The 14751-nt window shown below is 42.7% G+C and overlaps 2 protein-coding genes across 2 annotated transcripts in view; both read right to left on the reverse strand.

The window, feature by feature from the left end:
• The window catches only part of KRBOX1 (KRAB box domain containing 1), a 53200-nt gene that overhangs the window by 22260 nt on the left and 16189 nt on the right, over nt 1-14751 (reverse strand). The window lies entirely within an intron of this gene.
• On the reverse strand, nt 5239-12160 carry ZNF662 (zinc finger protein 662). Its single transcript, XM_037733878.1, is given in 5 exon segments — nt 5239-7202; nt 7204-7723; nt 8724-8825; nt 11134-11250; nt 11891-12160. Coding segments are annotated over 5 exon segments (1290 nt in total). The 5' UTR covers nt 11925-12160; the 3' UTR covers nt 5239-6685.

Consider the following 14751-nt stretch of genomic DNA (forward strand, 5'->3'; position numbering starts at 1 on the left):
CTCCAGCCTGGGTAACAAGAGTGAAACTCCGTCTCAAAAAAAAAAAAAGAATGGAAGAAGTAAAGAAGACCATTGTTCCTTCTTTCCCTCATATACCCCAGAATTTACTGGGAAGAGAAAGGAACCAGGGACACCTGCTCCCCTCTTTCTAGATCTTCGGTCTAGTTGGCTTGGAATTGAGCTTGTGGGAATTGAACCCAGAAGCTTGACATGCTGGCAAAAGGGTAAATTTTTTTTTTTTTTTTTTACCACTTAGGCCTTTGACCTTCCTCTTCCTGTGCAAACAAGTAAAAGGAATGATAAGGATCACTGTTTATATTCTCTGTAAAGTTTTGACTAATGAAAAAGGATTTATGAGGTTGATCTTAAGCTGTAGCCAATCTAGTGTGCTTTGCATGCCTTAATTGAGACTTATTGGTTTGACCTGTGAAGTTACTTTCGATAAAGATCAAAAGCCAGAAATATTGGCTGCTTGGCATGGCTGAAGTCGAGTAATAAGAGATTTAAAGGGATTTTATTAAAGGGTGCTCAGCTTAATTAAAAGTGGATATCCAAAGTCAGGCAGCATGGCCCACGCCTGTAATCCCAACACTTTGGGAGGCCAACATGGGCAGATCACCTGAGGTCAGGAGTTCGAGGCCAGCCTGGCCAACATAGTGAAACCCTATCTCTACTAAAAATCAAAAATTAGCTGGGTGTGGTGGCAAGTGCCTGTAATCCCAGCTACTCCAGAGGCTGAGGCAAGAGAATCGCCTGAACCCAGGAGGCAGAGGTTGCAGTGAGCTGAGATCACACCACTGCACTCCAGCCTGAGTGACAAGAGTGAAATTCTATCTCAAAAAAACAAAAGTGGATATCCAAGTTATAGGTATATTTAAAAGGCCTTTATGTTTTTCTCTTCTTGGATCTGGTTTTGCTGGAAAGATTTTTTTTCTCAGTCAACTGAATTTTTTTTCTACATTTTGCTTTGCCATTATTAATGCATGCATGAGAGACCCTAAGATAATTTCTAATAGCCTGGAACTCCTTGGGAAAAACAGAAAAGACAACACAGATTCCATTTTGGGAGAAACCTCTGTTTTCCTCATGGAACCCCAGGAATTAAAAGCAGATAGATCCCTCTCCTCTCAAAATCCGTTTTTGTCTTCTAGCCATACCTGTTTATTGGACCCTAGAAATAGCATGATTTCCTAGCCTTGCCCTTAAAGTGCCCCACCCAGAGGCCAATAATCCAATTAGGAAATCGGCAAACAAAAAAACATAGCTACTGATCTGTCTATGTAGTTATATATGTGCTATATATGATGGCTTTTAAAAAGAGCTCTAATTTCCATAAAGAAAAATGAATGCTTAGATCAAATATATTTTGAAGGAAAAGAGCTTTAGTGCCTCTTAGTTCATGTGACTTTAATCTTTGAGAAATAAAAACAGTCTTAAAGATTACTGATAAAATACAAATGTCTTTAAGATGTAATATGTACTCTAAAGTATGCAGTTCAGATATTAGGTTTGCTAAATGTTTTAAGGTTATAAAGTACTTCTTTGGCTTTTGAGAACTGTTCCACTTGCCTGCTTTACAACTTGGTAAGGCCTGGGCACATATGAAATTAACCACTCCCCTAACTATACTGAAAAGAGTCAAGCCTCACCTTAACCTAGAACAGAATTAAAACAACTTACAGGTTTTACATTAAAGTTAAGAATTGCTAAGAATTATCATTATAACATGAAATTGAGACTACTGAAAATAGATTTACATGCAAAGTGTGTAAGAACAGTAAGGTGTTTTTATTAAAAGATTATAAGAAGGCATGGAAATGTGAAATTTTACCTAGGGTTGAGGATTGTTTTAAATTAGATAAGATAAAGCTAAAGGTTTAAACAAGTTATGGAAGGTTTCTAAAGGGTAAAATCTTTCAAAATAAACTCTGTGTGTGAACATTAAATTCAAAAGGGTATAATATGGTTCTTCTGTAAAATTGAGCATTGAAATAAAAGCACAACAAGGTTTTCTTAAGGCACTAATCTGCTCTTTAGTAAAATTTGTAAAATGTTATAAAAGGTTTATAAGAATCTTACCTCATGGTCAAACTGGTTATGATTGGATATAATGGTATATAAGATTTAATTTTTTAAATTGGGATTGACATTAATAGTAAACAAATGCAAGGGTGAAATTTGTATTTCTCTGTCTTGAACAGGATTTTGATGTAATAGAAAAGGCTAATGAAAGGTTTTTGTTTTTTCAAATTTTTGAGCTATCATTTTGGCAAAATTAATTATTTATAGTAATCTGGAATTCTATTTTTTTTCTTGAGATGGAGTCTTGCTCTGTCACCCAGACTGTAGTGCAGTGGCACCATCTCAAGCGGTTAATTCCATATGCCCCCACTGAAACCTTCACCTCCTGGGTTCAAGTAATTCTTGTGCCTCAGTCTCTGAGTAGCTGGGATTACAGGTGCCTCCCACCACACCCAGCTAATTTTTGTATTTTTAGTAGAGACAGGATTTTACCATGTTTGTCAGGCTGGTTTCAAACTCCTGACCTCAGGTGATCCACCCACCTCAGTCTCCCAAAGTGCTGGGATTACAGGCATGAGCCACCACACAGGGCTTGGAATTCTATTTCATAACATCAAGTGTTTTAAACCTCTAATATATTTAACAGGCTTCCCAAAATCAAATTTCAGCTTCAAGGTTGTCTTTCCTTACTCCTAGCTATTGGATGCTACAGAGGGTCCCTGGAACACTCAGATGAGATAAACAGGATTGACATGGTTAGGTACATGGAATTGTCAAAATGATGTTTAATCTTCTTCAGATTATATTTTAGGGAATATTAATATATATTCCAAAATTGTATTGGATGTAATTCTAATGTCTGAGTATATGTTATCAATCATAATTAAGGTTATTATGTTATTATAAACCACAGAGATAACCAAATTTTCTTTGTCATTATATTTTTAACTGTAACTACCCTGGACATTTTATCATTCACAGACATTTGTCTTGTTTCGATCCTCTTCAAAGGATGGTTTATAATCAGCCATAGAGCTTTAACAGGTGCTCTCAAATGCAGGTTTCTGATAACCTTGGAGATCATGACATTGGAATAAAGGAAAACATGCAGGACCCATGAAGAGCTTAAATGTTCATGAATATCAAACAACAAGAGTTAACAGAAATGTACTGAACTAATAGAAAACTGAAGTAATCTTTTTTTGAAGTTTTTGCTTGAAATGTTGCTGATCTTTGTTTTGTTTTCAGAGTCAGGGAAACTTATTTTGAGCCATTAACAGCCTTTAATAATTGAGTAAGGTATACTCCTGTGAACAAAATTTGGAGATATTTGTTTCTCTCTGCTTGGCTTTTCCAGAATTTGAAAACTAGCTGTGAGTATTCTTAATTTATGGCAATATAGTTTTTTGCATCATTGCAATAATAATATTCTTTTGCAAGAAGGTGCAATTGGAGAAACTGGTTGTTTTCCCAAGGCTTTGACTGGAAGGCTTTGACCTGATTTCCCTTTTAGAAACCAAGCTTGACTTACAGAGCCAATAAAAGCCACTTGGGAAAACTGACTTCATACCTTGTTTACACAGTCCCCATACAAGTTTCCTAACCTGCAGTAAGTAAGGAATGTCATACACTAACAGGCCCAGGAACCCCATATTCTTGGGACTTCAAGAAGGGAGGAATTCACCCAACTCATAGTTATTTAAGGGTACAAACCCAGGGCTGGGCTCAGCTTTAAAAGTCCTGAGATTCTTTGTCAATTTTTAAAAGCCTATGTAAAAACAATTATTCTTGCTGTACTTTATTCAAATAATCAGGCTAAGTACAAGACTAAAGTTTATTTTGGAAACAACTCAGTCCTATCATGATTTATTTTTAACAAAAATGAGAACTGGAGAGAAATTATATTTCAAGATTTATCATACCTTTGTCATTAAATTCTAGACTCATTAGTTGTTTTTAAGTTTTTTGTCCACATTTTAAACTAATGCTGCTTATTCCTATGAACCAACCAGTAATCTCTGGCTGCAGCTCAGAAGAAACAAAAGTGATGAGTAAGGTAAAAATCTGGATCAATATTCTAGTTCTGGGCAATTACCCTGCAAATCCTGCCAGGTGATTGAAGTAAATAAGGTGCCTATAACCCAGAGGTTTCTTTTTTGGGAAAATAATACCAAGGGAGCTAACCAAAGCCAAGCCCCACACACCCAAATCTTAGCAGGCATAACTATAGCCACCAGTTATCTGGGTGCATCAGCAGCCTCAGGATTTCTGAGCTGTCCTTACCATCCCTCCTTTATTTCATTCTGATCATGTCTTCTAACAACCTGATTTGTCTCTTCTCACCTTCAGGCCATTGAACTCCAAACAGTCATGCAATTGGAGCCTCAAACGATGGCTGCCTTTTACCAGGAACCCTTAAATAGGCCTCTGAGGGAGAACTGACTGCTGCTTTTCCAAAACAGTGCACCTATCAGCAGGAGGCAGTTAAGAACAGTTGTTATCCTTATCCTTATTCTAAGGGCAGTTAGATGTACTTCTTTAGAGGGGGAAATAATATAGGCAGGAGACAGCCAAATGCTGTCCACGTCACTATGCACAGGGGCTTGCCTGAAGATGTCCATGGTGAAAAGTTCTGTCCCTTAACACATATGCAGTAAGGGAAATAAATCAATGTGGAGTGGCTCAGACTAAGGGCCTGCCTGCTCACTGGGAGAATGGGGTGGAGCCACCAGGAATTTATGCCTTATGCAGGGGGAGAAGACTGGGCTCTTCAGCTCATGTGTGGTGGCCTGGTATTCAATTTAGTGGGATGGAAAACCTGCATACAAGACCCCTCTTTTTGTTGAGTTTTCCTTTTTGCTTAATAAATTCTGCTCTCCTCAATTTTCAATGTGACCCTGCACCTAATTTTTCCTGGTCATGAAACAAGAACCCAGATTTTAGCTGAACTAAGGAGCAAAAAATCCTGCATTAATAGTATAACTTAAAACATCAATTAGGTAGTATGCATGAAATTAACCTTAGGTCATGAGAGCCCCCTATTTAGATGCTCAACTTCCAAGCAACCAAGATGAGATAAAAATGAAGAGCTTATGAAACTACTAAGCAAGAGGAAAAGGTGACACTGAGGAGCTGTATGAGAAAACAGTGCTTTCAAACGTAAGACTGTAGTTGTGTGGCTAAGTTGCAAATAACAGAAAACTCAACTCTAACTCATTTGACAAAAGACGTTTATTGGCTCACATAGCTGAAAAGTTCTGAGGTATGTCTGCTTCAGGTAAGGCTTGGTCTAGTGGCTCAAAAGATGTCACCAAGGACCTAGTTTCTCTCTATTTTGCCACTGTCTTCTTTGGTATTGGTTTTATCCTCAGGCTCCACATGGTAGCACCTGGAAGCTCTAGAATCTCCCCTCTTAGTAGAAAAAAAAAAGTTGCTGTAGTTCTAGGCCTCACATTTTCCTATGTGCCACACAGAGGACAGATAATATCTCCTCTGGTAGCTCTCAAAGAAAAGTCTTTCTTTTCCAGAAGGCCCAGTATCTCCTCATATCACAGTGGCTCTGTGGCCAGGGATGGGATAAGCTGATTGACACAAGCCAAACTATATAAATTTTTATGAAAAAAATCTCCAGTTGAGTTTACATATTCCCAATCCCAGAATGGTGTCTCATGAAACAAGGGCAATCAGTTTTCTCAAGACCTGGACTACCCTCTGCTGTTGCCCTAAATTACTTTGGTGACCTCACAGCAACTTCTGAAGAAAAGATCCTAGAGTTGACAATGTAACTGCAATGTTGCCTCCATCAAATAAGGTTTTCATCGAGGCAGACTTATGAAAAGCAGTACTAATAAACACTTGTATACAAAAAATATCTACAGCCATATACAACCATTAGCAGTGATTGCCCCTGTGGAGAATTGAGACATGAATGACAAGGAAATTTACTTTTCACTGAACACCCTTTTCAACTATTTCAATTCTTTTTTTATCATGTGCATGTTATATTTAGTCAAAGATAAATGTCTGAGAATTTGAAAAATATCAAAGAAATGCAGTGTTGGTCCTCAAAGAGTCATTTAGCTGAGATTAAGACTGAGACATGAGACTATTAGAAAAATATAGATGACACATAATTAAATACTAACTTGGGTGGTACTGACTACAAGTAGAAGAGGAAGACAGATCTGCTTAGCTGAAGGAGCTGGATCTAAGTGATGAAGGGAAACTAAAAGCACAGGAAAATGAGCAAATAATAACGGGCAGAGGCATAAATATGTACAACTAAGTAAAGGCCAGTACGAACTCTGCAGTCAGATAGGCCTGGCTCCAATTTCAAATCTATAACTTACTGAGAAACCCTGAATGAGTTTTATAACCTCTTTCAATTCAGATTTCTCATTTATAAAATGGGGAGAAGAGCACCTACCTTAATAGGATTGTTATACAAATTAATCAATGTATGTATAGTGGTTAGCACCTGATAGAGTAGCTGCCCAACTAAATGATGCCTTGTACAAACATCACAGAACAGAGAGACCAATCTGGCTAGAGTACATGATATATGTTCAAAAGGGCAAGATAATACCGGCTATTAAAGTTAAGGGTTACAGCAAATTGTGAACGGTCATCTCATTTTGTCTCTGGGGTTCCTGTAGCATAAGATTTATAAACAAGTATCACCATTATGCACTCGCTCACGTTCAAGAAGGTGAGAGATCTGACAATTATACAGTTTGTTGCTAGCATGGTGCCTCTGGTGCTTAATTAAGTCAAAATTCTGACTGAAGGCCTTCCCACAGTCATTACATTTGTAGGGTCTTTCCCCAGTATGGATTCTTTGATGTTGAATAAGGTGTGCCTTGCAAAAGAAGGTTTTCCCACAGTCAGTACATTCATGAGGCTTGTCACCAGTGTGGACCCTCTGGTGCTGAGCAAGATCTGAGTTCCACATGAAGCCTTTCCCACAGTCCTTACATTCATAAGGCTTCTCCCCAGTGTGCATCCTCTGATGTCGAAGAAGTGCTGGGTTTCAAGTAAAACTTTTCCCACATTCCTTGCATGTGTATGGTTTCTCCCCAGTATGGATCTGTTGATGTCGTGTAAGGTTTGTGTTCTGACTAAAGCCCTTCCCACATTCCTTACATTCAAAGGGTTTCTCTCCAGTATGTATTCTCTGGTGACTTCCAAACAAAGGCCTTAGCACATTCTTGACATTCATAGGGTTTCACCCCACTGTGAATTCTCTGATATGCAACGCAATGTGATCAAAAACTGAAAGCTTTCCCACATTCCTTACATTCATAGACCTTCTCTCCATTATGAGTTCTCTGGTGTTGATCAAAGTCCTCAATTTGATCAAAACACTTGCTGCATTCTTCACATACATAGAATGTTTGCTCATTTAGAATTGTGTGATGTATACCAATGAGTTTATTGACAGTATTCTCTGAACTCTCTTCTACTGAGATCTTCTCATCCTTGACAATCACTTCTATAATATCATTTGTTGAACTTTCCATACTTCCCCCATTGAGGTAACCAGGCCATCTCCCTAACCTGCTTTTCCCTTTACAGGTTTTCCCAAACCATAATTCCCGGGATCCACACCACCTGGGTCCACTTGATGGGACCATGAGGTCCTGTGCTTCCTCAAGAATTTCCCCCTTCAGAATAAAATCTTTCTTCCTCTTCCACACGCCCTCTGAAAAAAGAAATCAGAGCTACAAATGTCATCATTATCCATGACAGTGCAACTAAGGTCGCCAAGTAGTATTAATATGTCCACTTCTCTCTAAGTGCCACCCATGTCTCAGTAGCCTGTCCTAGCTGAAAATGGCAAAAACAAGGCTAACACACAGAAACCAAAAGCAAAAGACAGCAACTAGATAGAATCCCTGAGGGCTATGATTCCAAGCACCAAACCAAGTCCCAGGGTAGGCTCTCAGAAAACAGGTGAATTGAATCTAAGGCAAACAAGTCAGAATTCCTCCTAGGTAGCTGAGTACAGTTTATAACATGAGAAGAACAGGCCAGGACATAGGGCAGAGGACGTGTTCAGAAATAAGGAATCCTTAGTGGTATACCTGGGAACCTGGGCTTGTCACACACGTGGACAGTAGCAAGAATGAGCTTCCTCACACTTTTCAACACTAAAGTATAGTATAGTCTTCTCTTTCAATCCAATCACCAAGTTCACCATGAAACCATGAAAAGTGCTTTCTCAAACTACTCCAGGCAGAAATGGGCAAAGACTCCCTCCTCTTTGTTCTCATAGTGTCTGATTCACATTCTGTTACAGCTTCATCATTTTTCTGTAACTATACATTTATGTATTATGTCACATTAGAATGTGAGTCCTTCCAGGATAAGGACCATAAATGACTTGACTATTTTACCCCTAGCAACTAATGCAATGAGTAAAATACAGCATCTACATTAAAAATATTGGGTGATCATAGCAGCCAAATGGGCAGGCCATCTGTTCAGTTTAAGCCTAAGACCCAAGACCCATCCTTTTTTAATTAATTTAATTGAGCTTGTCCTAATGAAAGTTGGAAGCTTAGGGTTTAATTGGTTGATTTGGGGATTTGGCCCCCAAATTTGTTTAGAACTATAATAGCAAAATGAATTTTTACATTTTATAAAGGAAAGATAGGAAAAGGTGTGACTGGGAAAAGAACGCTCATTTCCCTCTCACTTACCAGGACAAAGTAGGCTTGGACCCTCTCCTTGCAGTTTCAGGTTCAATGGCTCTTCCACCTGCTCAAGATGGGAAATCCCAGCAGGCTTTAGAAATAGATATCCTGCCAGGGTCAAGAGACAAATGAGGCTGGCTCAGTCAGAGGAGTGAGGACCATCAAGAAAGGAGTAGACATGGAAGTGGTAGGGAGGGAATAAAGGTGGGTGAAAAGACTTGTAACACAGATAAGCAGAAATTTGCAGGTATATGAATATAAAGGATAGGCAGGATGCAGTGGGAGGCCAAGGTGGGCAGATTACCTAAGGTCAGGAGGTCAAGACTAGCCTGGCCACCATGGTGAAACCCCATCTCCATTAAAAACACAAAAAACATCAGCCAAGCATGGTGGTGTGCACCTGTGTCCCAGCTGCTCAGGAGGCTGAGGCAGGAAAGTCACTTCTTGAACCTGGGAGGCAGAGGTTGCAGTGAGCCAAGATTGCACCACTGCACTCCAGCCTGAGCAACAGAGTGAGACTCCACCTCAAAAAATAAACACATACATACATAATAAAGGATAGAAAATACTAGAACAGAGAAGCTACAATTCTATCAGTTCCCAAAGATATGAAAACATATCACTCATTTTTAAATGTCAAGAAGAAATAGAAAAGACTATGGCCTTTTCTGCACCTATCCCTAGGAGATGAAATTAAATTCACATAGGAAACAATCAGGATGTGATGGAATTGCAGAGAGCTATTCTTGAGGACTCCCTGTCTAGGCAGGCTATTCTGGGAAAACATAATCTCCTAGTTTCCTTCCTTCCTATCCATTTATTGCTTTCTCATTCCACAAAGATTCAATGATGGGGTTTCTCTATAGCATCCATAAAAGATGAACTCACACCCTCACTCAGCCATTTCCAAAAGTCACTTCTTACTCAGTAACACATACTACTGTTCACAGAGATCCACACTAGAACTGTCTCTTTGTAACCCTCATCCAAAACCTCCCAAGAAACAGATCAATTCTACATCTTCAAATGACAAAGTTTTCTGTTGCCAAATCCAGGAACTATGCATCCTCTGAGTATTAACTTCTATAAGACAAAAGTGGACTTTGAGTAGGGACAGGCATGTGCCAAGGAAGTCAGCTGCAGGTCAGAGAGTTAGAATTTTGGTCAAGGAGTAACTTAGCTGTTGGTTTTCTAACTAACGCAAAGCAAAGCAGAGAAATTCCCTTAGGTGGTAAGGAGAGGAAGCACTGAGAATGCAAAGGATGCTGTGGTGGTCTCCCTATACCCATCCCACTCCTCCCCACCGTAAAGTAGCTATGTCCTTTGTAGGGAGCTGGAGTAGGTGGTTGGGTATCCCAATTCCAGTTCCTAGGGTAGGCTCTGACTTGGCTAAGCCAAGCAGGTTAATCCCATCCCACTTGCTACACAGGAGACTGATTCAGGGATCGGCAATTCAGACCAAGTCAATCAGTGCATAGTAGTTCTCTTGTCACAGTAATTGACTCAGAGCTGGCATATGACTTAAAGCAGTCCATTAGAGAATACTTAGGACCTTGATTCACATTTTTTAAAGCCTAAGGAAGTCCTGCCTGGTTTCTTCCCCTAGGTATGAGGCAGCAGAATCCTGTTACTACCACAAATCACCTTACAACCAAAAGGGGAGCCAGGCTGTAGACAAAGCCAACACGTATGAAGACAGACCAGAGACTGTAATTCTGATCAAACTGTACCTGCAGCCCACTCAGACTTCCCAGTTATATGAAACAACAAATTCTTCTTTTTTGTTTAAGCCAGACTGAATTGGGTTTTAATATCTGCAATCAAGAGCATTCTAATGTGAAAAGACAGAACAAGGAACTGTGAGAATGAGGAAACTGGGAGCACGGCACAAGTCTCACTGTGTCCACAGAAGAGCCTTGTGGGAAGATGAAATGGGGCCAAGGACGCAACCAGGAAACACAGTTATCACTAGGAAGCTAAGAGCAACAAAGTCCTGTTGGGCCTAAAGTAATCCCAGGGCTTTCCCCTGAGGAATAGGAAATATTTGGCTGAGAGTTGAGAGTTCTTGGTTTCTAATGATAAAGATGGTCATTATATCCCAAGCTGGAAGACTCTAAGCAGGCCAGGAAGTAGAAAGGGCACCCAAGATTAGAGTAAACAGGAAACTCAGGGGGCAAAGATACATGATAGCCAGCAGAGATGGGGAAGGGGCAAAACAGGTTAATGAAGATGGCACACAGAGGAGCCAGGATGAATAAAACAAGGACTCAAGAAGATGGAAAATATGGGAACACACAGCGGAAAAGGAATCCCACTAGTGTCTACAATACTAGGTTAAAAGAACACGGATCTATGATATTTTAATGATCATGAAAAAGAAACTGGTCAGATGACCGGCACATGTGCCCTCACTCACCTGAGGAGATGCCCCTCTGGCCCTCTCCATCCAGAGCTCCCTGAGGAGCCGAGCACCAGGGTGCTTCGCCTTGCTCCAGCTGGGAAATCAGAGCCGGTTTGGGAAATGGAAATGCTGCTTAAGGGGAAGGAAACGGGACAGGCAAGTGAGTGGTGTGACACAGAGTAATCCCAAGGCTCCTCCCAGGCCAGTGTCTTCATGGGCAGAAGGGGAAAAAAGAAAAATAACTAAGAGGAAGAAGAAATGGAATTCCAGGGTAAAGGACAGGAGAGGAGCCAGGAGACTTACAAAGGTTAGGAAGTTGACAGAGGACTCAACAACTGTTTGAGTCAGCAAATGGATAATTTCACTCATTGAGGAATTGAGTCCTCAATTCTTATCTGTCCTCTCACTCTTAGTGCTCTCAAGTTCAGACATCCTCATGAGGATGCTTGGAATTGGGCTGGATCTTGCAAACCGAGAGGGCAGGGAACTGAAGGCTCAATGGGGCACCATGAATCTGCTCTCTTCTCACTATCCCCACCACACAAGGGTAGGGGTTGGGCAGCTCTCACTCTGGGGCAAGGAAATCCGGTATAAGGCCCAAACTGATACCAGGACTTCCTACTTCCCAACAACTGCTGAGATTGGGTCATTAAAAATCTAAGAGCCTGAAGCTGCCACTGAGCTGAGGGTTATCAACAACTCCTGAGCCTTTGAGAAAGAAGCTAGGAAACTCTGAAGGGTGGAGGCAGGACCCAAAGGGAGAGACCCTTACCCAGGGAAGCCACAGACCCATAATTCTCCAGCATCACATCCCTGTACAGGGCTCTCTGAGCAGGGCCCAGGCCGATCCATTCATTCTCAGAGAAGTAGATGGCCACATCTTCAAAGGTCACTGACTCCTGAAACAAGAAGTGTTTAAATGCCCTAGGACAACCCCAGGACCAGGCCAGGAGGAAGGGGAGACAGGGCACCAAAAGGTACTGTGGGGATGCCTGCGGGGATTCTGGATTCTGAATGTCTACAGGTACTCTCTCAGCAGAAGATTTTTGCCTCCTATGTACAAAGAGACAAGGCATCAGCCATCAATTTTCTCATGTCTTTTCATCTTTATTTCAGCAAACATCATCTTTTTTTTTTTTAAGAGTCTGCAAACGTTTTCTAGTTTCATCCTTATATCCCAAACCACATCTGTACTCTAGGTCCCATCCTCTCTCCACAATGTGTCCTCCTTCAGAGGTCACCCACCCTTGATAACAACTATCATTTATTAAGCCTGTGCCAAGCACTTGACATATATTACTTAGTTTATATCTCATAGCCTACAAGGAGGGTATCAGATGGAAACTGAGGCTCAGAGGGATTAACTTCCCCGAAAGTTCCAGAACTGAGACAGAACCCAGGACTGTTTGACTCTGGCTCTTGCCTGTTATGCCATACTGCCTTTCATCCCCACTCCTGCTATCCCTGCTGCCCCTGTGTAGGACTCTTCCTCCTCTGTCCTCCCCAGTCACTGCCACCAGCCACAGAGGCAGCTAGGGGATCCTCCCAACACTAATGTTGCCCTGGAGACTGTACTCCACAGGGCAGATCCTTGCTGTGACTTTACTGCCTGCCCTCCCCCATCCACAACACACGCTCTCAAACATCCCACCTCGCTTCCCCACGCTCCCATCTCCACGTCCCCATTTTCTATATCTCTAGGAATCTCAGCTCCTGCACGTTCTTTCCTTTCTCTCATCCTCTTCCTTGAGAAACAGTGCTGACCTCCAGCCATTGAGAGTTCCTGTAATTCTCAGCACTGCCTCCCTCAGGGTCTCAGTCTCCATACTGTGTAAGTTCTGTGCCCTTGCACCTGCAGCTACCCTTGCCTGAATATCCAGTTCTCTCCTGTTCCTGCGCTGCAAATTCCTTTTCAACCTAATACCCAGTTCAAACATAACCAGCTCTGTAAAACTGGCTCTGAAATTCTGGCCATTCATCCCCCCACAGCACAATGTGCACTCTGCCCCAGCAGTCGGCTCAACCCCGTGCTGTTGCACGTCTGCTCTCCTTGAGGCTCATGTCCGGGGGTGTCGACTCCGCTCTGCTGCCTGTCCCTCGAGGCCCCCCATTCTGGGTTGTACCCCCACTTCCCAGCGGCCACAACACTCCGTCTCGGGGCCTAGAACCCAGGGCAGGGCCGAGCCTGCTTCCAGGCTCCAGTCCCGCACTCACCGGGCACGCCCGGGGCAGCGTGAGCTGAACCGGCAGCAGCTCGAAGGCAGGGCCAAGGTGTGTCCGCTCACCAAGGCCGCGGCTGCCATAGCCCAGCTCGCTCTCCCGGAAAGCGAGCGCCCCCCAGACCCGGCCGGAGGTGCAGGGGTCGGGGAGGAATGCCCTGGACCTGGGCAGGCCTGACACTGCACCCCCGCGCCCTGCAGCCGCCCGGGTAAGACCCCCAACTCCACTCGCTGCCACCCCACGCACGGCTGCCCACCCCACGCACGACTGCCCACCCCACGGACGACTGCCAGCGCTAAGCGCAAGCCAGACTCCCACATCCGGAAGGCCGGGGCTCGGGCTGCTCCGGTTGCTCTAGGACGGCGGAGGGCGCCGCGTCTCTGTGGTCCTCCTTTCTCGCCCTGGGAGGGAGGGGAGAGCGGTCCGGCTCTCTTGGAGACTGAGGATCCCAGGGGCCGCTACCGGGATAGGGGTGGAGGTGGCTGGAGAGGAATCCTTCCGGGGCGCTCCAGGGCACCCCTTCCTCTCCAGCTCGCTGCACCCCAGGCGGACAGCTATATGCTGACAGGAAGTAGCGGGTACTTCGACTGCACCTGCTCATTTCTCTCTCTTACCAGTTTCTGCATTCCCAGAGCAGACGGGTGTTTTATGTTATATCTTCAGCATTCTCATCTTTGTGCCTCTAACATTCACCTAATGTCTAGCAACTCTTGGGGAGTAATTTCTTTAACTGCTGAGAAATATTTGCAGAATTGTCCACGAAAAGTCAAACTGTAAAATATTTGAAGAGATTTATCCTGAGCCAAATATGAGTGACCGTGGCCCGTGTCACAGCCCCAGGAGATCCTGAGAACATGTGCCCAACGTGGTTGGGCTACTTGGTTTTATACATTTTAGGAAGACATAAGACATCAATTCATACATGTAAGATGTACATTGGTTCAGTCTGGACAGGTGGGACAACTGGAAGAGGGGGGCTTTCAGAGCATAGACTGATTCAAAGATTTTCTGAGCAGCAATTGTTTACAAGAGTTAAGTTATTTATTGTCTAGAGAGTTAGAATCAATAGAAAGCACTGTCTCAGTTAAGATAAGAGCTTTTGGAGACCAAGGTTTTATCATGCAGATGGAGCCTGTAGCAGGCTTCAGAGAATAGATTGTAAATGTTTCTTATCATTATCACACTACCTGATGGTCTGTGAGACTTAAAGAGGCTGTTCCATCAGTCTTAAGGTCTGTGTTGATGTTAATGCTGGTCAGCTGGGCCTGAATTTCAAAAGGGAGGGGCGCATAATGAGGCATGTCCAACTCCTCTTTCCCATCATGGCCTGAACCAGTTTTTCAGGTTAACTTTGGAATGTCCTTGGCCAAGAGGAGAGATCCATTCAGATGGTCAGGGGGCTTAGAATTTTAT

Source organism: Cebus imitator, unplaced genomic scaffold (genome assembly GCF_001604975.1).
Source record: "Cebus imitator isolate Cc_AM_T3 unplaced genomic scaffold, Cebus_imitator-1.0 Scaffold0, whole genome shotgun sequence".
NCBI lineage: Eukaryota > Metazoa > Chordata > Mammalia > Primates > Cebidae > Cebus > Cebus imitator.